Here is a 25,465-nt window from a genome sequence, read left to right on the forward strand (position 1 = left end):
GGGACAACCCAGGATGAGATGGCTGGATGGCATCACGGACTCGATGGATGTGAGTCTGAGTGAACTCCAGGAGATGGTGATGGACAGGGAGGCCTGGCGTGCTGCAATTCATGGGGTCGCAGAGTCGGACACGACTGTGTGACTGAACTGAACTGAACTGAATTCAGATTCTGACAAAAGTAAATACTTATATGCCATTGTTTCATCAAATGAAGTAATTAAAAATCTATGAATAGTAACATTAGGGGACCATATTTAGAAATTCTCAAAGAAGGAACAAACAGTTTAAGAAGCTAATAAACTTTAGAATGAAACAGAGGTTTCATCACTACATTGTACCTATGAATAGAATATAAAAGTGATATAAATTGATGCAAAAATTGTGTATTCTTACATTAGTTCAGATAGGATTAAAAAGTATCACTTCAGAACAACTACTATATGCCAAACATTATTAAAAGAACTTTTTATGTATTAATTTGTTCAATTCTCACAACAGCCCTGTGAGTTTGATATCATTCTCATTCTCATTTACAGTTGAGGAAACTGAGGTTAAGTAAAGCTGATATCTTTCTGAGGATCACACTGTTAACAAGTGGTTGAAGTAGGATACGAACCCAGGCAGACTGCCTCAAAAGTCCACACTCTTCACTAAATTGTACTGCCTAATCCATAAATGGTCTTCTCTTTCAAAGCCAACTATATGTCCACACTACGCAATTTTCAGTATAATGAATCTAACCCTTGTGTTTACTACTTAAGCTCCTAACAGGTTTACACTTTTTAAAGCTATATCATGCATTAAACTGTTTCTACTGCTCGAGAAGTGACTATCAGGCACTATCAGTGCCTGACTATCAGTGAGAATCAGGCACAGATTTGGATTTTGCTTCTGCCATAGCAGCTATGTGAATTGGCTAAGATTCAGCAATTTCTCCATCCGTAAAATGAAAATGTTATTTTTCAGGACTGGGGAATCATTGAAAGGATAAGGTGCACTATAGATGCCTAGTGTATAAAATCATCCATCAAATGTTAAATTATCCTCCCTTCTTTCTCCCTTTCCCTATCACTTTCTCTCTCTCAGCCTCAGTGGCTTTATCTCTAAAATGGGAACTGCGCTACAACTTGAACATTAAATAATACATGCAAATATCTCATTTGGAACCTGTCAGATAAAGAGCCTTATAGCTTCCCTGTTGATTTTGAGTTCTTTAGGTCCCCATGTATAGATAAAGCAGCTAAGAATCCAGACCAAGGATGCGAGAGTCCCATCTAGTGGTGATTTAAGAAAAAAATCAAAAGACACGTAGGGATTATAACTGCTTAAATCATTGCTTAGAAATCCTTGGGCTATTTTTTTAGTTATTCATTTCCTACTTTGAGAAATAATTTAATGTGGCTCACAGGAAAAGAGAAAGGAAAGCCTTGAACTGGATTCTTCTTTGTTCTTCAAATGTCCAAAATCTCTTCAGAATAGATTTCTGGACTTACTAAACTCTTTGTCTATCTGGCTGAACTACTGTGTTCCTGGATTTCTTAAAGGCTGTGATTCGATTCTTCACTTAGGCATGATTTGTTAGCCTAACACTATCAGAAGAATTTAGTAGTGTCATTATGACTTTAAGACCGATCTTTTGCAAGAAACATCCATCAATCAAAGTCTTTTATATTTGAGAGATGACTTCCAAGAAATCTTGCATGGTTTATATCTAATCTCAAATGTTATCAGAAATGAATTGGAAGTTCTGGTTAGGGAAAGGCTGGATTTAACAATGGTTGAATATAGCCTGTATGGGGATCTCTATACCTCTGTTCCATTATTCAGGAAAATTCAATCCAGTGTAACTACTACATACCACAGTAATTGTTATGAACTGCAAGTCTGTGTTCCTCCCCAAATTCATATGCCGATATCTAATCTCTGGTGTGATGGAGGTGGGACTTTGGAGAGGTAACGTGGTCATGAAATTCTGGTCCTCATTAATGAGATAGTGCCCTGATTAGACGAGGTCAGAGAGTTAGCTCACTCTTTCTGCAGTGTGAGGATACGAAGACCCCATCAAGCAGGCATCCTGATATACAACTTTCAGTCTCCAAAACTGTGAGAAAGAAATTTCTGTTGCCTCTTAACCACAATCTATGGCACTGTGTACAAGAGTCTAAGCCTAAAATAGTGATATTCTGATTTCATAAGTTTAAAAGAAATTAATATATTCAGTATGATGACAATAAAGCAATGAAAGAACAGACCACAGAAAATACTGAGTATGAACTCCCCACTGTTATCAAATCTTTTTACTATTTCAATCTTGTAATTGTATTGTCATAAAATGCATTGTGCCTGTTCCAATTTTAATAGTTTTGGTGATTTCTTATAGCTCCCTGAGGTGATTTAACTAGGGAGATATTATGCTACTTGTGATAAATAATGCATCAATAAATAATTTTTATCAAAAAAAGTCACCCAAGTAGAAATCATTTCCTTGAAAGACTAGGAGATACGTGAAAAAATAATAGTTTTAATTTTTTGAGTGTTTAAAAACTGAGAATAAATATGAACTCAAAATCTTGCTATAGTGAAACTAAATATTTAATAACCTAAAACTGCTTAAATAGTAAAATAATCATAGTAAAAAAAATCTATTATTTTCAATTTTGTTATTTCAAAGCTCATGTGAAGGAAAAAAAAAACTAAACACAAAAACTAAAAATAAAAACAAAACAATAACAGTAACAACCCCCCTTGAAACACCTGATATCTCCCTTATATATTCTATAAGGTTATCAAGCTTCCACAGATGAAATCCAAGACAAAGTATAAGAAACGGTTTTACAGAATACTGTCAAAAGCAGTAATCAAATTCTCACTCAAATTAAAATTAAACAGGAGTTTCTAACAACTGAGGTTTATAAGTAACGGTGGCTCAGATGGTAAAGCGTCTGCCTACAATGCAGGAGACCTGGTTTTGATCCCTGGGTCAGGAAGATCCCTTGGAGAAGGAAATGGCAACCCACTCCAGTACTTTTGCCTGGAGAATTCCATGGATGGAGGAGCCTAGTGGGCTGCAGTCCATGGGATTGCAGAGTCAGATGAGACTTCACTTTCACATTTAATGGGGCTTCCCAGGCGGCTCAGTTGCAAAGAATCTGCCTGCCAAGCAGGAAACATAGGTTTGATCCTTGAGTCAGGAAGATCCCCTTGAGAAAGAAATGGCAATCTACTTTTGTATTCTTGCCTGGGAAATCCATGGACAGAGGAGCATGGTGGGAAGAGTTGAACATGATTTAGCAACTAAACAAAATAACATACTTTTAAAGACCTGAATTAACTATGCTAATTTTGCTTAAAAATGTAGCATTATGAAACCAGGACAGGAATGAATTTTGAAAGGTCACTTAATGTATTAGTTACTATACCATAGTCTGATAGTATCAACTTCTGGGCAGGAAAGAGATCAAAGAATCTGAAAAACTTCGATAAGCAGCTGCTAATACCAATAATTAAAGAAAGTGAAATCGCTCAGTGGTGTCTGACTCTTGGTGACCCCTATGGGCTGTTGCCTACTAGGCTCCCTGCTCCATGGGATTTTCCAGGCAAGAGTACTGGATTGGGTTGCCATTTCCTTCTCCAGAGGATCTTCCAGACCCAGGGATCGAACCCGGATCTTCAGTATTGTAGGCAGATGCTTTACTGTCTGAGCCACCAGGGAAGATTACCAATAGTTAACTATTTTGCAAATCTGAACATTCACCTCAAGCTCTGGTCTATGTTTATTAAGCCTGATTCTCAAACAGAAATTACCCATGTTTGAAGCAATCACCCAGGAGATTTCTGATTTCAAATTCTGAAAGTGAAAAGAAAAAGTAATTTGATGGCAGAGATCAAACAGTCAATCTTGAGGGAAATCAACCCTGAATACTCTTTGGAAGGACTGGTGCTGAAGCTGAAGCTCTAATACTTTGCCACCTGATTCAAACAGCTGACTCACTGGAAAATATCTTGATGCTGGGAAAGATTGAAGGTAGGAGAAGTGCAAAACAGAGGATGAGATGGTTGGATAGCATCACCGATTCAATGGACATGAACTTGGGCACATTCCAGGAGATGGTGAAGGACAGGGAAGCTTAGCGTGCTGCAGTCCATAGGGTCTCAAAGAGTCAGACATGACTTGGCAAATCAACAACAAAAGAAAAAGTGAGAGCATCTGAGTGAGAGAACTGTAAGGTCAAATTCTTTCTTTGCTACTGACCTGCTGTCTGATAATGGAGTAATCTAATACAGGTTTCAAAGTTCTTGTCTAGAAAGTGAGGATAATCACTTTCTTAGCTGGGGATACTTTTTTCAGAATTAAATACTGATTACATCAGAAATGTCTAACACAGTATATGACCCATCAGTTCAGTTCAGTCACTCAGTCGTGTCCGACTCTTTGGGACCCCATGAATCACAGCATGCAAGGCCTCCCTGTCCATCACCAACTCCCGGAGTTCATTCAGATTCACGTCCATCGAGTCAGTGATGCCATCCATCCATCTCATCTTCTGTCATCCCTTCTCCTCCTCCCCCCAATCCCTCCCAGTATCAAAGTCTTCTCCAATGAGTCAACTCTTCGCATGAGGTGGCCAAAGTACTGGAGTTTCAGCTTTAGCATCATTCCTTCCAAAGAAATCCCAGGGCTGATCTCCTTCAGAATGGACTGGGTGGATCTCCTTGCAGTCCAAGGGACTCTCAAGAGTCTTCTCCAACACCACAGTTCAAAAGCATCAATAGAGGTGCTCTAAACACTGTTTAATTTTTTTTTTTCTCATCACTATGACCACATAGATTTCAGTAGCAGAAATATGATTGGATAATCTGCCCTTATAACTTGAATGGTCATAACTGACTTGAAGTGATATCTGCATGTCCTGAAAAAAAATCTTTAAAAATTCACTGACAAAATAACAGCATATACTTTTCATTCCCTTCCTGTGCACTTAATAATAATTTATTCTCCCCAATTACACTGAAGCAGGCTACCTATTTTCCTGAAACAACTTCTAAACCTAGCCCTAGTCTAGGCCCAGCAAGGCTTTCTAAGTTTCCTTTCCATGGCTTATTAATGTCTTTTTCTTCAGTCACTTTCCTAATTGGCAGTGGCTGACTGGATGAAGCTCTGACAGCGGGGAGGAAGGCGGCTGGTGGGCTGGCAGCTTGCTGATTAGCATGTGCTACCTTGTGCCAAAGTCAATTCTGGGATGCCAGGTGTGCCTCCTGTTAGCACTCCACAGCCCATGCCTTGTGGAAGACAGAGATTTGGAACGAGTTTTGCAGAGGCTGTATTCACCCTGCACAGGCTTTCTGTTTATTGGTTTCATATCCTGCAACCACCCAGGCATTCTACTCCTGCTGCCACTTGATCCCCGCTTTCCAACTAAAACTATCCATGTCTCCTTCTAAGGCTGCCCTAATTCTTTAGCCTAAATAGGCTGAAGCTGTATCTAGATGATTTTATTATTTTTCTCTCTTGTTAACTTTTTTCAGCTTTATTATGGTGTAACTGGAAAGTAAAATTGTAATATATTTAAAGTGTACAGTGTGATGAAATGATATACATTATGAAAGGATCCCCACCATGGAGTTACTTTAACTCATCTCACATATTTACCGTTTTTCTTTCTTTTTGATGAAGACACAGGTTCAATTCTCTTAGCAAATTTCAGTTACACAAGTGTTATCAACTATAATCATCATGTTATATGTTAGATCCTCAAACCTTCTCCATCTGTAACTGAAAGCTTGTACCCTCCTCTCAGCCTCTCCCTAGGCCCCCATCCCCTGGCAACCACAATTCTGCTCTCTGTTTTCATTAGTTTAACTTCCTCTTTGCTTGGATTTATTGCTCAGTTCTTATGGAATTCTCTTTTCTATTCCTGCATGCCTTGATCCATAGACCACTTGGATTTATACCACATTGTACAGTATCCTTGGTTCTCAGAAAGTACTCAGGCTTGCTATATATAAAACAATAAAAGTACATGTTCACTTTAAGATTTAATAAAATCTGTACACATATTGTTTTAGGGATCCTGTTAGCATCCCAGTGAGGTAGACAGCATAAATTTTACATCTATTTAGAATGGAGAAAATCTAGACTTCAGAGAGGTTACATGCTTGTTTAATCCAGAAGTGGAATCAGGACCTGGCAGAAGCTTTTTTCCTTCTTGGTGCAATGGTCTTTCAAACAGGTATTTAAGCACTCAACATTATTAGTTGTTTTATTTAATAAATTTATTTATTTTTATTAGTTGCTTTATTATTATATTGATTATTTCAGATCATGATTATCTCTTTATTAAACTACAACAAACTCATTATTAAGTGACTTTCTACCCAGTAGGTGACTGGTTTCTTAAAAGTTGAAGTGGAATGTTCTTATCCGCCATTTTTTTTGGTTGCCTATAGTATGTGTTTCATATAAGTACACAGAACCCACTTTCTATATAACTTTCCTGGATTAAATGAAGAAGCATTTTTCACTCACCATTTCCAGCTCCAAAAGAAGATAACTCTAATATTAATAGCTTGTTGGGCATGCTGGTAGAGGGAAGAAATCCCCCAGAGTAGGACTAATGTTGAGACCTATGGGGAATTAGACAATGATGAGGTAAACAGGACAAAGGGAATGTAAGCAAGGGGGAGGGGAGGGAAAAAACTAGAGATGATATTGATAAAAATATGAAGAAAGCAGATATATTGATAATTCAAAATAATCTGATAATTAGATATTTAAGATTTGTTTTATAATATATATTGTTAATATTGGATTTTAACCATAGCTAAAGAGAGGTAAAGCCTTTGCTTTCAGCTTCTGGTACATGATTACTACACCTGGATTGAAAGTCTGGGGGCTTTAGCCCACTGAATAGTGACAATTGAATGTTGGCTAACCTATTGTAATGATAAGTTTTACTTGTTTATTTTTTCCCCTGAACCCATGCAGCCTTCTTTTGGAACCAGCACTCTGATTCCTTAATTTAAAAATTAGGAAAGTAGCCTACTTACACTTTTAGTCTATATTGCTTTGCTAACCTAACTCTCACTGAACTCACAAATGTATTTATATCTATCTATCTGGGCTTCCCTGGTAGCTCAGTAGTAAAGAATCTGCCTGCCAAACACAGGAGACTTCGATGCCTGCATTGAAAAGATCTGTTGGAGAAGGAAATGGCAATCCCCTCCAGTATTCTAGCCTGGGTAATCCCATGGACGGAGGAGTCGGGTTGTAAAGAATCGAACACAACTGAGCAACTAAACAACAGCAACAATTCTATCTATCTAAACAGTCTTCCCTTTACTTATTGCCTCAGTGTAATCTACTTAATTGTCTATCAGTTTAAAAACAGGTAAGAATAACTGCCCTCTTGAAATTTAAATTCTTGTGGGAGAGACAAACTAAACAAAAATGTATTTTTCTATAAGATACTGGAAGATGATATGGGCAATGGAGAGAAACAAGGAACAGGACCAGTGCAAGCAGAAGAGTCGGGATTGGGAAGTAGTTCACAATTTTAAGCTGTCAGTGAGGTCTCTTCACGAAGATGACAGTTAAGACAAAGCCTGAATGAGATGAAGGAATTAGCCAATTGGGAAAAGAGAAATTCAAGCAGAGGGAAAAGATAAACCTTTGAGGTGAATGACTGGCATATTCATGAAATAAGAAGGAAGCCAAGTGGATGCCAGGGGAAGGGGAGGGTAGAGGAGGGGTGTCAATCTGTCCATGATGATTGTACCAGGGATAAGAATGTGATCCATGTAACTTACTAACCAGTAAGACTCAGTTATGGGACTTGATCCACATCTTCGATTGTATGTCCTGTGGATATCTGTACAATCTCATGATTAATTAACAATGAAGTTAACAAAGAGGCTTAAATCAGCTTGACTTGCATTTCATTATACCAAAATAAAGGAGATTTGATTAAAAAACTGAACACACACTGGCATATTTTGCTTAAATACAGGAATATCAAAAATTCTGAAATTCCCTTCAAACAACTAAACACTGATGACATGAATGTCAAAGAAGCTGGATTATTGCCCAGATAGGTCTTTCCTAAAGATTTATAGAGTTCATAAATCCTGAAACATGCCATCTTGTGATATTGAGCCTAAGCTAAAGCAAGAGCTGATGACTCTTTACATGTTTATTGATATGAAGGAGAGAAGTATTACACAATAAATAGTAACAATAATAGCAATGACTTCATAGCATTTACTGTGTGTCAGAATTGTTCTAAGTGTTCTGTGTGTTTATTAATGTATTTGTGGGTGTGTTAATTCCCTAAACTATCTCATGAGGTAGATACTATAATTCTGTTTCTACAGAGCTACAAAATTAAGGTACAAAGAGGTTAAAAAGACTTTCCATAACTTTCCTAATTTGGTAATAGTACTGTCAGATTTTGAACCAAGATACAAGCATTCCTTGGAGATATTACAGGTTTAGTTCAAGACCACCACAAAAAGTGTGTATCACAATGAAACAGGTCACATGGAATTTCTGGTTTTTCTGTGCCTATAAAAGTTATATTTATACTATACTGTAGTCTTTTAAGTGAGTAATAGTATTTGTTTTTGTTTAATCACTCAGTTCAGTTCAGTTCAGTTCAGTTCAGTCGCTCAGTCATGTCCAACTCTTTGTGACCCCATGAATTGCAGCATGCCAGGCCTCCCTGTCCATCACCAACTCCTGGAGTTCACTCAGACTCACGTCCATTGAGTCAGTGATGCCATCCATCCATCTCATCCTCCGTCATCCCCTTCTCCTCCTGCCCTCAATCCCTCCCAGCATCAGAGTCTTTTTCAATGAGTCAACTCTTCGCATGAGGTGGCCAAAGTACTAGAGCTTCAGCTTTAGAATAATTTCTTCCAAAGAAATCCCAGGGCTGATCTCCTTCAGAATGGACTGGTTGGATCTCCTTGCAGTCCAAGGGACTCTCAAGAGTCTTCTCCAACACCACAGTTCAAAAGCATCAATTCTTCGGCACTCTGCCTTCTTCACAGTCCAACTCGCACATCCATACATGACCACAGGAAAAACCATAGCCTTGACCAGACGGACCTTAGTCGGCAAAGTAATTTCTCTGCTTTTGAATATGCTATCTAGGTTGGTCATAACTTTTCTTCCAAGGAGTAAGCGTCTTTTAATTTCATGGCTGCAGTCACCATCTGCAGTGATTTTGGAGCCCAAAAAAATAAAGTCTGACACTGTTTCCACTGTTTCCCCATCTATTTCCCATGAAGTAATGCGACCGGATGCCATGATCTTCATTTTCTGAATGTTGAGCTTTAAGCCAACTTTTCCACTCTCCTCTTTCACTTTCATCATGAGGCTTTTAGTTCTTTTTTGCTTTCTGCCATAAAGGTGGTGTCATCTGCATATCTGAGGTTATTGATATTTCTCCCAGCAATCTTGATTCCAGCTTGTGCTTCTTCCAGTCCAGCATTTCTCATGATGTACTCTGCATAGAAGTTAAATAAGCAGGGTGACAATATACAGCCTTGACGTACTCCTTTTCCTATTTGGAACCAGTCTGTTGTTCCATGTCCAGTTCTAACTGTTGCTTCCTGATTTGCATACATATTTCTCAAGAAGCAGGTCAGGTGGTCTATTATTCCCATCTCTCCTCATGTCCAAATCTTTCATGACCCCACGGACTATAGCCCTCCAGTCTCCTCTTTCCATGGGATTTTCCAGGCAAGAATATTGAAGTCGGTTGCCATTTCCTTCTCCAGGGGATCTTCCCAACCCAGGGATAGAACCCCAGTTTCCTGCATTGGTAGGCAGATTCTTTACCACTGAGCCACCAGGAGAGCAATGTCTTAGGTTAAAAATACTATTGCTAGAAAGTGCTAAGCATCATCTGAGCCCTCAGTGAACTGTAATCTTTTTACAATAGTAACATCTAGGATCACTGATCATAGATCACCATAACAATAATAATAATAAAGTTTGAAACACAGTACAAATTACCCAAATGTGACACAAAGTGAGCAGACACTGCTGGAATGATGTCACCAAGGGACTTGTGCCATGCAAGGTTGCCATAAACCTTCAAATTTGTAAACAATGCAACATCTGCAAAGTACAATAAAGCAAAGCACAGTAAAATGAAATAAGCCTATGCTCTGGTTCCAAAATATGTACTCTCAATCATTTCATGATCTTCATAGGAAACATATTTTTTTTTCCTATTGTAGTAGAAACCACTAGCTGCCTATCTTATATTTAGTCAATCCATATTAGAACACTTAATTTATTCAGGGTGACAATTTCTCTGACTCTCTGTTTATGAGACCAAGTTAGACTAAAAGTATATGAATAGAGATCATTTGAAGGGACTTCTGGGAAAGCTCATTAAATGCAAACACAGAGCTAGAAGATGTCTTTTGCCTTTTTGCTTACATCTTCCTGTTTCCTGGATATGAATGTGACACCTGCACCACCAACAACCTTTTTGACTCAAGAAGCAAAACTCCATGCTAAGGATATAAAAGAAGGAAAAGAGAAATAAACTGACTGTCGGATGCCTCTGGTGTTAACCGTATCAGTCTTGTAGCATTTACTTGAGGATTTCTTTCACATGGAAAAAAAATTTCTCATACAAGACACACTTTGGATTCTCTGATATATAAATCAAACTGAGTCATGGAAATGTGTGATCTAAGTAGAAACATGAGCAATCAAACTATATCCCTTTTGGAGGTTTAATTATTCCAAAATTCATATAAGAGAGGAAGATAGTTCAGTTCAGTCACTCCGTCATGTCCAGCTCTTTGCGACCCCATGAATCACAGCACGCCAGGCCTCCCTGTCCATCACCAACTCCCAGAGTTCACTCAGACTCACATCCATTGAGTCCGTGATGCTATCCAGCTATCTCATCCTCTGTCGTCCCCTTCTCCTCCTGCCCCCAATCCCTCCCAGCATCAAAGTCTTTTCCAATGAGTCAACTCTTCGCATGAGGTGGCCAAAGTATCAGAGTTTCAGCTTTAGCATCATTCCCTCCAAAGAAATCCCAGGGCTGATCTCCTTCAGAATGGACTGGTTGGATCTCCTTGCAGTCCAAGGGACTCTCAAGAGTCTTCTCCAACACCACAGTTCAAAAGCATCAATTCTTCGGCACTCTGCCTTCTTCACAGTCCAACTCTCACATCCATACATGACCACAGGAAAAACCATAGCCTTGATTAGACGGACCTTAGTCGGCAAAGTAATGTCTCTGCTTTTGAATATACTATCTAGGTTGGTCATAACTTTTCTTCCAAGGAGTAAGCGTCTTTTAATTTCATGGCTGCAGTCACCATCTGCAGTGATTTTGGAGCCCCAAAAAATAAAGTCTGACTCTGTTTCCACTATTTCCCCATATATTTCCCATGAAGTGATGGGACCAAATGCCATGATCTTCGTTTTCTGAATGTTGAGCTTTAAGCCAACTTTTTCACTCTCCTCTTTCAGTTTCATCAGTGAAAACTCTGAAGTTTTAGCATTTGAACTCCCTGTACACTTTTACCAAACATACACCCTAACATATATTTGTTATTTGGTTCTAGATGGAAAAAAACTCTCTATTCCATACTGAATGCAATATTAAGGTGAAAATACCAGGACATATTTCTCACATATAAAGTCATTTATATACGCCTATGAAAGAAAAAAGAAAGTGAAAGTAGCTCAGTTGTGTCTGATTCTTTGCAACCCCATTGATTTTATAGACCATGGAATTATCCAGGCCAGAATACTGGAGTGGGTCAGTCAGTCAGTTCAGTCGCCTAGTTGCATCCGAGTCTTTGTGACCCCATGAATCGCAGCACGCCAGGCCTTCCTGTCCATCACCAACTCCCGAAGTTTACCCAAACTCATGTCCATCGAGTTGGTAATGCCATCCAGCCATCTCATCCTCTGTCGTCACCTTCTCCTCCTGCCCCCAATCCCTCCTAGCATCAGGGTCTTTTCTAATGAGTCAGCTCTTCGTATAAGGTGGCCAAAATATTGGAGTTTCAGGATCAGTCCTTCCAATGAACACCCAGAACTGATCTCTTTAGGATGGACTGGTTGGATATCCTTACAGTCCAAGGAACTCTCAAAAGTCTACTCCAACACCACAGCTCAAAAGCATCAATTCTTTGGCGCTCAGCTTTCTTCACAGTCCAACTCTCACATCGATACATGACCACTGGAAAAACCATAGCCTTGACTAGATGGACCTTTATTGGCAAAGTAATATTTGTGCTTTTCAATATGCTATCTAGGTTAGTCATAACTTTTCTTCCAAGGAGTAAGCGTCTTTTAATTTCATGGCTGCAATCACCATCTGCAGTGATTTTGGAGCCCCCCAAAATAGTCTGACACTGTTTCCACTGTTTCCCCATCTATTTGCCATGAAGTGATGATGAGACCAGATGCCATGATCTTTCTTAATGCTGAGCTTTAAGCCAACTTTTTCACTCTCCTCTTTCACTTTCATCAGGAGGCTTTTTAGAAGAAAAAGAAAGTTCCTCTTCACTTTCTGCCATAAGGGTGGTGTCATCTGCATATCTGAGGTTATTGATATTTCTCCCGGCAATCTTGATTCCAGCTTGTGCTTCTTCCAGCCCAGTGTTTCTCATTATGTATTCTGCATATAAGTTAAATAAGTAGAGTGACAATATACAGCCTTGATGTACTCCTTTTCCTATTCGGAACCAGTCTGTTGTTCCATGTCTGTTCTAACTGTTGCTTCCTGACCTGCATATAGCTTTCTCAAGAGGCAGGTCAGGTGCTCTGGTATTCCCAGATTTTTTTTCAGAATTTTCCAGTTTATTGTGATCCACACAGTCAAAGGCTTTGGCATAGTCAATAAAGCAGAAATAGATGTTTTTCTGGAACTCTCTTGCTTTTTCCATGATCCAGCAGATGCTGGCAATTTGATCTCTGGTTGCTCTGCCTTTTCTAAAACCAGCTTGAACATCCGGAAGTTCATGGTTCACGTATTGCTGAAGCCTGGAGTGGGTAGCCACTCCCTTTTCCAGGGGATCTTCCCAAGCCAAGGATCTCATCCAGGTCTCCTGCATTTCAGGTGGATTCCTTACCAGCTGAGCGACAGTATAGTCATATATTCATAGATAAACTTACTCAGAAATGTGAAAAATGATTTGGCTTCTAATATACAAATAATAATTGTAAACTCATGATTATTCTTATTTATAGGAAGTCTTGACAGATGTTAAGAAACTGAAAAGACAAGAAGCCACAATTTCACAAAATAAGCTATATGTTTACACAAATACAAAATGAGTTTTGTACTTGCAGATATACTGCTTAGTCACCAGAGCCTTGAAAGCATAAAACCTGAGGTTTAAGATTGAAAGTTTCCCAAGTGCTTTCTCATACCAGTGGCAACAGAGGGCAACTGTCTCATCATGAAGGGAGTTTTGTTTGTTTTCTGTTCAAGAATACCCCAAGCATCTCGAACCATGTGATAAATAAGTAGTCGGTAAGTGTTGGTATTGAATGAATTGGGCAAGAGCACTCAGAGAAGGTCAAAGGAGGCTTTCATCACCTATCATTGCAAGATCTGTGGGCAGAGCCTTTGAAGAAATAGCTTTCAAAAATATCAAGCTGCCTCTACAACCACAAAATAAATGCAGTACCAATACAATGGAGCAACGATTCTAATATCAGAATTGTGCACATTTTAATCTCAACTCCTCTACCTGCTGTCTTGTTTGCTATTTTTTTATTTTATTCATGGCATGAAGCCAGACCTCAAATGTTGAGAAATTTGTATCTCCAAGGGCATATTAATTTCTCAACTGTGTAACAGTGGGGATTTTTTGTTTGTTTTTTAACTTTATCCATCAAAAAAAAAAAAAAAAAAGAAGCTCCGGAGGCAGGAGGAGAGCAGATGATCATCATCAGCTTGCAGAACTTGTAGACCTGGCTGTGGACCTGGCTGTGGACTTAGACAGAGACATTTGGGGAGGACAGATACTTGCTTAGGTAACTGCTGGGCATCATCATCAGATGATATTAAGACTCAAAAGGAGGCAGAAAGATGAAGGGTGAAGTGAAGGATGGAATGAGAATAGGAGGCTGACAGGCTTCAAGTATCATTCTGGACAGAACACAGGACTTTTATTGTTTACTTGTACACACATATACATGTAGGACTTCCCTGGAGGCTTTACAGAAAATAATCTGCCCGCAATGCAAGAGCCCCAGATTCAATCCCTGGGAAGACCTCCTGGAGAAGAAAATGGCAACCCACTCCAGTATTCTTGCCTGGAGAATTCCATGGACAGAAGAACCTGGCAGGCAGGAGTCCATGGGGTTGCAAAGAGTTGGACACAACTGAGCGACTCACACACACACACACACATATACATGTATACCCACATGGAAATATATTTATCACAAGCTTTACACCGAGTAACTCATAGAGATAATACTAAGAATGCTTTTACCATCTAACAGTTTACATTTACATGAAAATGTCTATTGTTAACCATTTATATAAAATTTAAGAATTCAAATATAGCCTGGATTTTTAACTTTATATGTTATTTTTATAACCAATCTTTTGAAACTTTTGCATATTTGTTACAGTTGAACCTAACAGCCTTGATCCTAACACATTCTGTTGATTAAAAATTAAATATTTATTCACCTATTCATCTCTTTTCTATACTTAGGTAGTCTTCTATTTGCATGTTTTTACTGAATGCATCTATGTGATTTATGCTATGAAATCTGTCTTTATTTACCACAATGCAGTATTTTATTTTCCTTACAATCTTTATTAAATGAATATTTCATTATTTAATTTCATTTAATATGCTGTATATTTACATATAAATTTAGATCTTTCTGGAAAAGCGGTTCTATCCTAATCATTTCCTTTCTGTTTTTAATTATTATGTAATTTTCCTAAAAATGTATTTTGGCCATTATTTGTGCTCTGAAATCATGTAATATTGCTTTTCAAGCCATTCAAATTGAAATTTTCTCATATTTTTGGCCACATCCATTTTTATGTCCTTGTTTCAGTAACTGGCAAATTTTGAAATAGGTATCTAAGAAGATGTCTAAATCCTGAGAAATTCTTGAGGTGCTCATTCAGTGCTATTTCTTTTCCAAGCCATGACTTAAAGAATGGTTTATGGAGATGAAAGTCAAATAATATACAATTAACCATTTTAAAGTGTACAATTCAGAGGTATTTACGCATTCACAGTGTTCTGCAACTACCACCTCTAGTTTCAAAACAGTTCTAGCACCCTGGGACACCCAGTTCTTACTACGTAATACAACCCATTTTACCCTGTATCCACCTGCTGGCAACTACGAAACTGCTTCTTGGGTTTGCCTATGTTGGATAATTCATATGAAAGGAAGAAAAAAATATGTGACATTTTTCATCCACTCTCTTTCAATTAACATAATGTTTTTGAGATTCATTCATGCTGTAGCATCTTATCAATATTTAATCCTTTCTAAATGCTGAAGAAGCTGAAGTTGAAGGGATCTATGGAGACTTACAAGACCTTCTAGAACTAATGCCAAAAAAGATGTCCTTTTCATTATAGGGGACTGAAATGCAAAAATATGAAGTCAAGAAACACCTGGAATAATAGGCAAAATTGGCCTTGGTGTACAGAATGAAGCAGGGCAAAGACTAATAGAGTTTTACCAAGAGAATGCACTGGTCAGAGCAAACACCCTCTTCCAACAACAGAAGAGAACACTCTACACATGAACATCACCAGACGCCCAACACCAATATCAGATTGATTATATTCTTTGCAGCCAAAGATGGAGAAGCTGGATACAGTCAGCAAAAATAAGACCTGGAGCTGACCGTGGCTCAGATCATGAAACCCTTATAGACAAATTCAGACTTAAATTGAAGAAAATAGGGAAAACCACTAAACCATTCAGATATGACCTAAATCAAATGCCTTACAATTATACAGTGGAGTGAGAAATAGATTTAAGGGATTAGATCTGATAGACAGAGTGCCTGATGAACTATGGATGGAGGTTAATGACATTGTAAAGTAGAGAGGGATCAAGACCATCGCCCAAAAATAGAAATGCAAAAATGCAAAATGTCCATCTGAGGTGGCCTTACAAATAGCTGTAAAAAGAAGACAAGCAAAAAGCAAAGGAGAAAAAGAAAGATATACCATTTGAATGCACAGTTCCAAAGAATAGCAAGAAGAGATAAGAAAGCCTTCCTCAGTGATCAGTACAAAGAAATATAGGGGGGAAAAAAAAAACAGAATGGGAAAGACTAGAGATCTCTTCAAGAAAATTAGAGATACCAGGGAAACATTTCATACAAATTTGGGCACAATAAAGAACAGAAATGGTATGGACCTAACAGAAGCATTAGATATTAAGTGGTGCCAAGAACACACAGAATTGTATAAAAAAGATCCTCATGATCCAGATAATCATGAGGGTATGATCACTCACCTAGAGACAGACATCCTGGAATGGGAAGTCAAGAGGGCCTTGGGAAGCATCATTACAAACAAAGCTAGTGGAGGTGATGGAATTGAAGTGGAGCTATTTCAAATCCTGAAAGATGATGCTGTTAAAGTGTTGCACTCAATATGCCAGCAAATTTGGAAAACTCAGCAGTGGCCACAGGACTGGAAAACGTAAGTTTTTGTTACAATCCCCAAAACAGGCCATGCCAAGGAATGCTCAAACTACCCCACAACTGCACTCATCTCACACGCTAGTAAAGTAATGCTTAAACGTCTCCAAGCCAGACTTAAACAATATGTGAACCATGAACTTCCAGATGTTCAAGCTGGTTTTACAAAAGGTAGAGGAACCAGAGATCAAATTGCCAACATCTGCTGGATCATCAAAAAAGCAAGAGAGTTCCAGAAAAAAATCTATTTCTGCTTTATTGACTATGCCAGAGCCTTTGACTGTGTGGACCACATCACTGTGGAAAATTCTTCAAAAGATAGGAATACCAGCCCACTTGACTTTCCTCTTCACAAAAAAAGATCTTCACGACCAAGATAATCACAATGGTGTGACCACTCACCTAGAGCCAGACATCCTGGAATGTGAAGTCAAGTGGGCTTTAGAAAGCATCACTACGAACAAAGCTAGTGGAGGTGATGGAATTTCAGTTGAGCTATTTCAAATCCTGAAAGATGATGCTGTGAAAGTGCTGCACTCAATATGCCAGCAAATTTGGAAAACTCAGCAGTGGCCACAGGACTGGAAAAGGTCAGTTTTCATTCCAATCCCAAAGAAAGGCAATACCAAAGAATGCTCAAACTACCGCACAATTGCACTCATCTCACACGCTAGTAAAGTAATGCTCAAAATTCTTCAAGCCAGGCTTCAGCAATACGTGAACCGTGAACTTCCTGATGTTCAAGCTGGTTTTAGAAAAGGCAGAGGAACCAGAGATCAAATTGCCAACATCTGCTGGATCATGGAAAAAGCAAGAGAGTTCCAGAAAAACATCTATTTCTGCTTTATTGACTATGCCAAAGCCTTTGATTGTGTGGAACACAATAAACTGTGGAAAATTCTGAAAGAGATGGGAATACCACACCACCTGACCTGCCTCTTGAGAAACCTATATGAAGGTCAGAAAACAACAGTTAGAATTGGACATGGAACAATGGACTTTTCCCAAATAGGAAAAGGAGTATGTCCAGGCTGTATACTGTCACCCTGCTTATTTAACCTATATGCAGATTACATCATGAAAAATGCTGGGCTGGAAGAAGCACAAGCTGGAATCATGATTGCCAGGAGAAATATCAATAACCTCAGATATGCAGATGGCACCACCTTTATGGCAGAAAGTGAAGAGGAACTAAAAAGCCATGAAGTGATGGGACCGGATGTCATGATCACTTCATGGCAAATAATTGGGGAAACAGTGAAAACAGTGTCAGACTTTATTTATTGGAGCTCCAAAATCACTGCAGATGGTGACTGCAGCCATGAAATTAAAAGACGCTTACTCCTTGGAAGAAAAGTTATGACCAACCTAGATAGTATAGTCAAAAGCAGAGACATTGCTTTGCCAACAAAGGTCCAACTAGTCAAGGCTATGTTTTTTCCAGTGGTCACATATGGATGTTAGATTTGGACTGTGAAGAAAGCTGAGCGCTGAAGAATTGATGGTTTTGAACTGTGGTGTTGGAGAAGACTCTTGAGAGTCCCTTGGACTGCAAGGAGATCCAACCAGTCCATTCCAAAGGAGATCAGCCCTGGGTGTTCTTTGGAAGGAATGATGCTAAAGCTGAAACTCCAGTACTTTGGCCACCTCATGTGAAGATTTGACTCACTGGAAAAGACTCTGATGCTGGGAGGAATTGGGGGCAGGAGGAAAAGGGGACGACCGAGGATGAGATAGCTGTATGGCATCACCGACTCGATGGACCTGAGTTTGAGTGAACTCTGGGAGTTGGTGATGGACAGGGAGGCCTGGAGTGCTGCAATTCATGGGGTCACAAGGAGTCGGAAGCGACCGAGTGACTGAACTGAACTGAACTGAACTGACTTTCCTCTTAAGAAATCTGTATGCATGTCAGGAAGCAATAGTTAGAACTGGACATGGAACAATAGACTGTTTCCAAATAGGAAAAGGAATATGTGAAGGCTATATATTGTCATCCTGTTTATTTTACTTCTATGCAGAGTACATCATGAGAAACGCTGGGCTGAATGAAGCACAAGCTGGAATCATGATTGCCAGGAGAAATATCAGTAACCTCAGATATGCAGATGACACCACATTTATGGCAGAAAGTGAAGAAGAACTAAAGAGCCTCTTGATGAAAGTGAAAGAGGAGAGTTAAAAAGTTGGCTTAAAACTCAACATTCAGAAAACTAAAATACGGCATCTGGTCCCATCACTTCATGGCAAATAGATGGGGAAACAGCAGGAACAGTGACAGACTTTATTTTGGGGGGCTCCAAAATCACTGCAGATGGTGACTGCAGCCATGAAATTAAAAGGTGCTTGTTCCTTAGAAGAAAAGTTATGACCAACGTAGATAGCATATTAAAAAGCTAAGACATTACTTTGTCAACAAAGTCTGTCTAGCCAAGGCTTTGGTTTTTCCTGTGGTCATATATGGATGTGAGAGTTAGAGTATAAAGAAAGCTGAGTGCCAAAGAATTGATGCTTTTGGACTGTGGTGTTGGAGAAGACTCTTGAAATTCCCCTGGACAGCAAAAAATTCCAACCAGTCCATCCTAAAAGAAACCAGTCCTGAATCTTCATTGGAAGGACCGATGTTCAAGCTGAAACTCCAATACTTTGGTCATCTGATGCGAAGAACTGACTCATTTGAAAGGATGCTGATGCTGGGAAAAACTGAAGGCAGGTGGAGAAGGGGATGACGGAGGATGAGGTGGTTACATGGCATCACCAACTCATGAGTTTGAGTAAACTCCAAGAGTTGGTGCCAGACAGGGAGGCGTGGTGTGCTGCAGTGCACGGGGTCGCAAAGAGTCAGACACAACTGAGCAGCTGAACTGACTGACTGACTGACTGATAGGTGACTGATATTCTACTGTAAGTATATACTATATTTTGGTTATCCATTCATCTACAAAGGATATTTGGATTGTTTCTATCTTTTGATTATTACGAATAATGTTGCTATAAACATCTGTGTACAAGTTTTTGTATAAACATGCTTTCATTAATCTTAGGTAATACCTAGTGGTGAAATTGTTGGATCATATGTTAATTCTATGTTCAACTTTTTGAGGAACCTCCAAACAACTGTCCACAGAAGCTATACCTATTTATACTCCCCTTGCAATTTATGACAGTTTCTATTTCTCTTCTTTCTCACCAGTACTTAAGTTCCTTTTTTCTTTTGGTTTATTCATTATTATGGCTATGCCAGTACTCTTGCCTGGAAAATCCCATGGGTGGAGGAGCCTGGTAGGCTGCGGTCCATGGGGTCGCGAAGAGTCGGATATGACTGAACTACTTCACTTTCACTTTTCACTTTCATGCATGGGAGAAGGAAATGGCAACCCACTCCAGTGTTCTAGCCTGGAGAATCCCAAGGACAAGGGAGCCTGGTGTGCTGCCGTCCATGGGGTCGCACAGAGTCGGACACGACTGAAGTGACAGCAGCAGCAGCAGCAGCAGCAGCAGTATGTATAATATGTATTTTATTGTTGCTTTGATTTGCATTTCCTTAAAATACAATGATGTACATTATTACTTGTGTTTGTTTGCCATTTGTATATTTTGTTTAGAAAAAAGTCCATTTGAGTTTCTTGTCCATTTTCTAAAATCATGGTTTTGGTCATTTTGTTTTTGAGTTGTAAGAATTCCTTATTTATTCAGGATATTAAACCCTTATCAGATGTATGAAATGCAATTTTTTCTCCCAAATGTAAGTTGTCTTTTCATATTTTTGATGATGTTTGAGATACAAAAGTTTTCAATCTTAGTGAAATTCACTCTATCTGTTTTTCTTTGTTACCCATGATTTTGATGTCAAATCTAAGAATCCACTGTTAAGATCCAAATTCATAAAGACTTCTCTGGCATTTTCTTCTAATAGACCCTGTATTGTCTTCTAATAGTTTACAATTCTCAGTTTTACATTAATGTTTTATACCTGTTTAATTGTTGTGTCAAGGGGTGAAGTGGCACTCCATCTTCATTCCTTTGCACCTGGTGGTCATCCAGCTGTCCCAGCACCATTTGGTAAAGAGAATACTATTTCCCCACAGAAGGGTCTTGGCACCCCTACTGAAAATTCATTAGTCATAGTTGTTTGTTTGTTTCTGGACTCAGTTTTATTCCATCGGTCTATATGTCCATCCTTATGACACTACCACAGTGTTTTGATTAATGTAGCTTTTTACTAGGCTTTGAAGCTGGGCAGTATGAGTTCAGCAACTTTTTTCTTTATTGATACTGTTTTGGCTATTTGGAGACATTTGCAATTTCACATGAATTTGAGGATTGACATTTCTGCCCCAAAAAGCCACTGGATTTCTTACAGGTATTGAATCTATAGATTGCTTTCGGGATAATTCCTATCTTAATGGTACTATCTTCCAAAAAAAAAACAAAACATGAGATATCTTTCCATTTAGTTAGATCTACTTTAGTATATTTCAGCAAAGTTTTATAGTTCTTAGTGGACAAGTTTTTACCTACTTGGTCACATTTGTTTCTAGATATTTTATTATTTTGGGCACCATTATAAATGAAATTATCTTTTAAATTATTCATTTCTAATATTGAGACTAAAATTGATTTTTCACCACTGATAATAAGAACAGCTAATAGTTACATAGCATGTATTAAATGCCAGACATTGTTCTAAGAGCTTTACACATGTCCATGGTCTCAAAACACTATAGTCTATAAGATATAGTTACATTATATTAACATGGCCTACAAGGATGTCTCATCTAGGTCTCAAACTACATTTCTATCTGTATGCATATCCACTGACACTGAAACAGCTCACTGTCACTGAATACACTATGTCCTTTCATACTGCTATATTACTGCATACTTTATCGTTTTTTGACTAGGATTTTTGTCCCATCTTATTCATCTGGGAATCTCCTTCTTATCCTTCAAGACTTAGTTTGAATGTTAACTCAGCTACTTAATCAGCCCTCTTAGGGAACTTCCGTGCTGCTGTATATTTTTAATGGCTTGCATGTGTCTCTTTTATAATGCTTTCATCTTGTGTTGGCATTAACTTTCCTGCTTATTCTGGTGCTCTCCACCACAGTAGATTCTCAGTAAAGCCTTCCTAAATGAATGAGTGGACCAAATACACAAAGTGGCCTACTTTGTTACAAAATGTTCTCATCTTAATTCATATATCTAAAAAGCAGTAACCAAATTTCCCTGCATGTTTTAAACCAAGAAACTTAATTTTGTTATTAAACATACTAATGATAGGGAATGAGGGATCTCTTTCTCTTTCTCCTCCCCTTCCTCCCTTATTCTCTCTCATTTAAGGTACTAAGGTCATCTTTGTTTATCTAAAAACTAATCCCCCCCCCGCCAAAAAAAAACCAACAAATAAAGTAAATATAAAAACTTAGAAATATGGTACTGTTGAACTTTATATTAAAACCTCTAAAATAGTCTTCTTATACTAATATGAAATGAAGTATTGATAAGCAAAATGATTTAACAGAAAGAAGATAGTATATTTCAGATTTGAGAACTGTTTATATCCTTGTCAAGAATGGGACACTGACTCTATATTTTACTTTCCTGAGCCTCAGTTTCCTCATCTACAAGGCAAAGCCAAATACTCCCTGCTCTGTACATGACAAACTATTGGGGTGAGGATCAAGAGACAGATTGCTTTTGAAAGTATGCCATGAAACAAAATGTGCTGTACAGCACAGTACATAGTTAGTCACTCACCAAACACTGTTCTTGCAGGCACAGATTCTCTGTTAAGCCAGAATGACACTTGGGAGAGAATGACAGTCATGATGCAAGGCAGATATGTCTGAATCACAAAATATCCAATTTTTCTTTTCAAGTGGAAATGAGCTGTCATTACGGTATATTCACCTAGAAGAAAAATTTAAGAAGCTTAAGAAACTGTAGTAGTCAATAGTTTGAACATTTTGGAAATGGAAGGGATTAGAGAAAAAAAAAAAGTCCCTGATTTAAAAATGCAAAGAATTCATCCCATATATGGCATGGAAAATATATAACATTAAAATGCCATTTAGCATAGCAATAGTATTTAAAAGAAAATTTTTATATGATCAAGGAATTTGCATGGCTTGTATACAGTATGGTATTTGATTTTTCTCTCTAGGTCATGCTTACTGACCAAAGGATAGAGGATTCATAAGTGCTCTCTGAACATAACATTATCTTAGTTGCTCAGCTCCTCATCCTCTTTGGTACCACCCTCAAGCCTTTGCTTTAATTGTTTTCCAGTCTAGCCCTACTTAGGCTCTTTGTGGTATTGATCTCTGGCCACATCTCCAAGATTGATCTTTTCGCCCAGATTTTAATCCTATCACCAATTCTGAATTTACCAGTCTTAATGTCTTCTCTAATATACTGGGGTCAGTTCTGTCTGATCCTCATAGCTACCTTCCATTCTGCTCTCTGGGTTTATATCTGCCAGATGTGAGATCATGAGTTCATACAGCTGTGTTTTCTTAGGGAGGGTTTCAGCTTTCCCACAGAGGCTAGTACTAATTATTTATAATCAAGCATTGAATAGTCATAACTCATGCAGGATGGGGGAAAAGAATTAGAATATGAGGGAAACTGTAACACTGATAAGGTAAAATTGGCTCATCTCAAAAGACAAGTTAGATCAGTGTTTATTTAAAACTTTAATGCACATCTTGGAATCTCCTTTAAATCTTGTTATAAAGAAGATCCTGACTTAGTAGGAGTCAGGCCTGAAAGTCTCAATTTCTAAAAAGCTCCCAAGCACTATCTATGCTACTAGTTCTTAGACCTCAAGAGAAAAAAGGTTTTAAGCAAACTGATACATTTCCAATGGCTTTAACCCATTAACTTTCTTAGGAATTGGCTTTTCTTTAGACTCATTTTTTACTGACCTGTACTAGACTTAATTGTCTCCTTCCCAATTGATTGGCCCAGCAGATCATATTGATTTAACCTAGAGCCATCAGGAGCAACTTGTACAGAATCAGATGCATTGTATGTCCAAATGTAAGTAACCTCTGAGGTTGTATACGCATCTGGAGGAAATTAGGGAAAAAAAATCTTTTTAAGCATTTTAGTAAGAATCATCAATAATAATAACATCAAAGGTTGTATATTTCACAGAATTATTGTTTACTATAAAACTGATGTTTAAAGATCATATTTTTAGGGTAAAAAGTGTCTTTGAAATTTCAATAAGAAGGGTGTGAAACAGATCAAGAGAGGCAACCATGACCATAAGGATATTTTCACTGCAACCACTTTGAGCGACAAAGATCGAATATCTCTTTAGAATCTGCAAAAATCACTGGGCTCTGAGATGGTTAAAATGTCTTCCATATTCCCAAAGTAACAAATGAAGGCATTGCAGTAAACAGGTTACAAATACCCAAGGCCCATTTAACTAGTTAATTTAGAAACAGCCATTGCTCATGAAATAATAACTGTATTCCAAAATGACATTGTTCTCTGGACATAACGGTAACTTATTTCCATGTGAGAACATTAATGATATATATTGTATTTAAAGTATTATCTTTGTAGTTAGTTTTGTAGACTTTTCTTCAAAACCTTCACCTAGTTAAGAATTAAATCACTTAGCTATCATGATACAACACATTTCATTAGACGAATGAGAATTTTGCTGAATATATAAAATAACTCAGAATGCTATAGTTTCATAAATTGAAAACACTTTAAAACATACTCATTTTAAAATTAATTATTGCACACAGACCTCACTGGGACTATACTTGCATAGCATCCTAATTAAGCTGTATATTGGCAGGAGGAGACAGATCACGTACAGACCAGATGTAACTTTCTGATTTATTTGGCCAAAGATACAGGACTTAGCTGAAGTGAGATGACTGTAAAGCTGGAGAGCAAGCAGCGCATCTTGTCTCAGCACTTCTCTGGCTCTGGCATTTCCCTTGCGCCTATATGTCCTGAGGGGGAACAGGCAGAGTTTCTCCACAGTTGAATAAGCAGACAATTCTGGCTGTCCTACTGACCTTCCGAAGAACTTCTATGCACTTGTGCTCATGGGAATATTTAGAAATATTAGTTACTTCTGGTCCCTGAGCAAAACTCAGCATCATAGTCACATTTTCAACTGAAGGAGAGAAAGAACCAGCTGTCTCCAGCTGTCTGCCTCTAGGTCTTCAGGACACTGGAAAGCTCATTTACCTGCCACCTATACATTTTCTAGGTTAATACCATTGTTCTGGGATGGTTCTGGTACTTACCTGGAATGAAAGTCTGTGACCACAAGTCCATTCCCACTTAAGCATTAGTTACAATAAAGTTATTGTGTCTTATCCACTGCGTGATCTTTCAATGACATACTACAATGTGTCTGCTTTTCTGAATGTCACTAGTAAAGGTTAATATCAGTGAAAGACATGTACACACCTACATCCACAAGTAAATTAAATTATGCAAAATATTTTTGTGAAATAGCATTCTAAAAATATGTGTATTTGTATTATATATATATAGCATATCATTATGTTTGTATATACATATATTTAATAGCAAATATCTTCCTATAGTTTACATATGAATGAATTCAGTTACTCTAAAATCTAAATTTCTATTAATTAATTTCAATTAGTCATTGATGATTTTGTTGTTATATATAATTAAGTAATCTTAGTAATGTGTATAACCAGCAATGCATTCTCAGATTATCAAGTGGCTTGTTTTGAGTACATATAATGACCTTCTCTTCAAT

At 38.1% G+C, this 25,465-nt stretch overlaps 1 protein-coding gene across 1 annotated transcript in view; it reads right to left on the minus strand.

Annotated features, from left to right (window-relative positions):
* Positions 1–25,465, minus strand: part of GABRA2 (gamma-aminobutyric acid type A receptor alpha2 subunit) — a 175,961-nt gene that overhangs the window by 46,738 nt on the left and 103,758 nt on the right. The window contains exons 7-8 of the mRNA XM_005681573.3: positions 23,622–23,765; positions 22,453–22,605 (exon numbers count right to left, since the gene is read on the minus strand). Coding sequence (XP_005681630.1) covers positions 22,453–22,605; positions 23,622–23,765 — 297 coding nt within the window. The remainder of the gene's footprint in view (positions 1–22,452; positions 22,606–23,621; positions 23,766–25,465) is intronic.

The sequence above is a fragment of the Capra hircus genome, chromosome 6, assembly GCF_001704415.2.
Source record: "Capra hircus breed San Clemente chromosome 6, ASM170441v1, whole genome shotgun sequence".
Taxonomy (NCBI): domain Eukaryota; kingdom Metazoa; phylum Chordata; class Mammalia; order Artiodactyla; family Bovidae; genus Capra; species Capra hircus.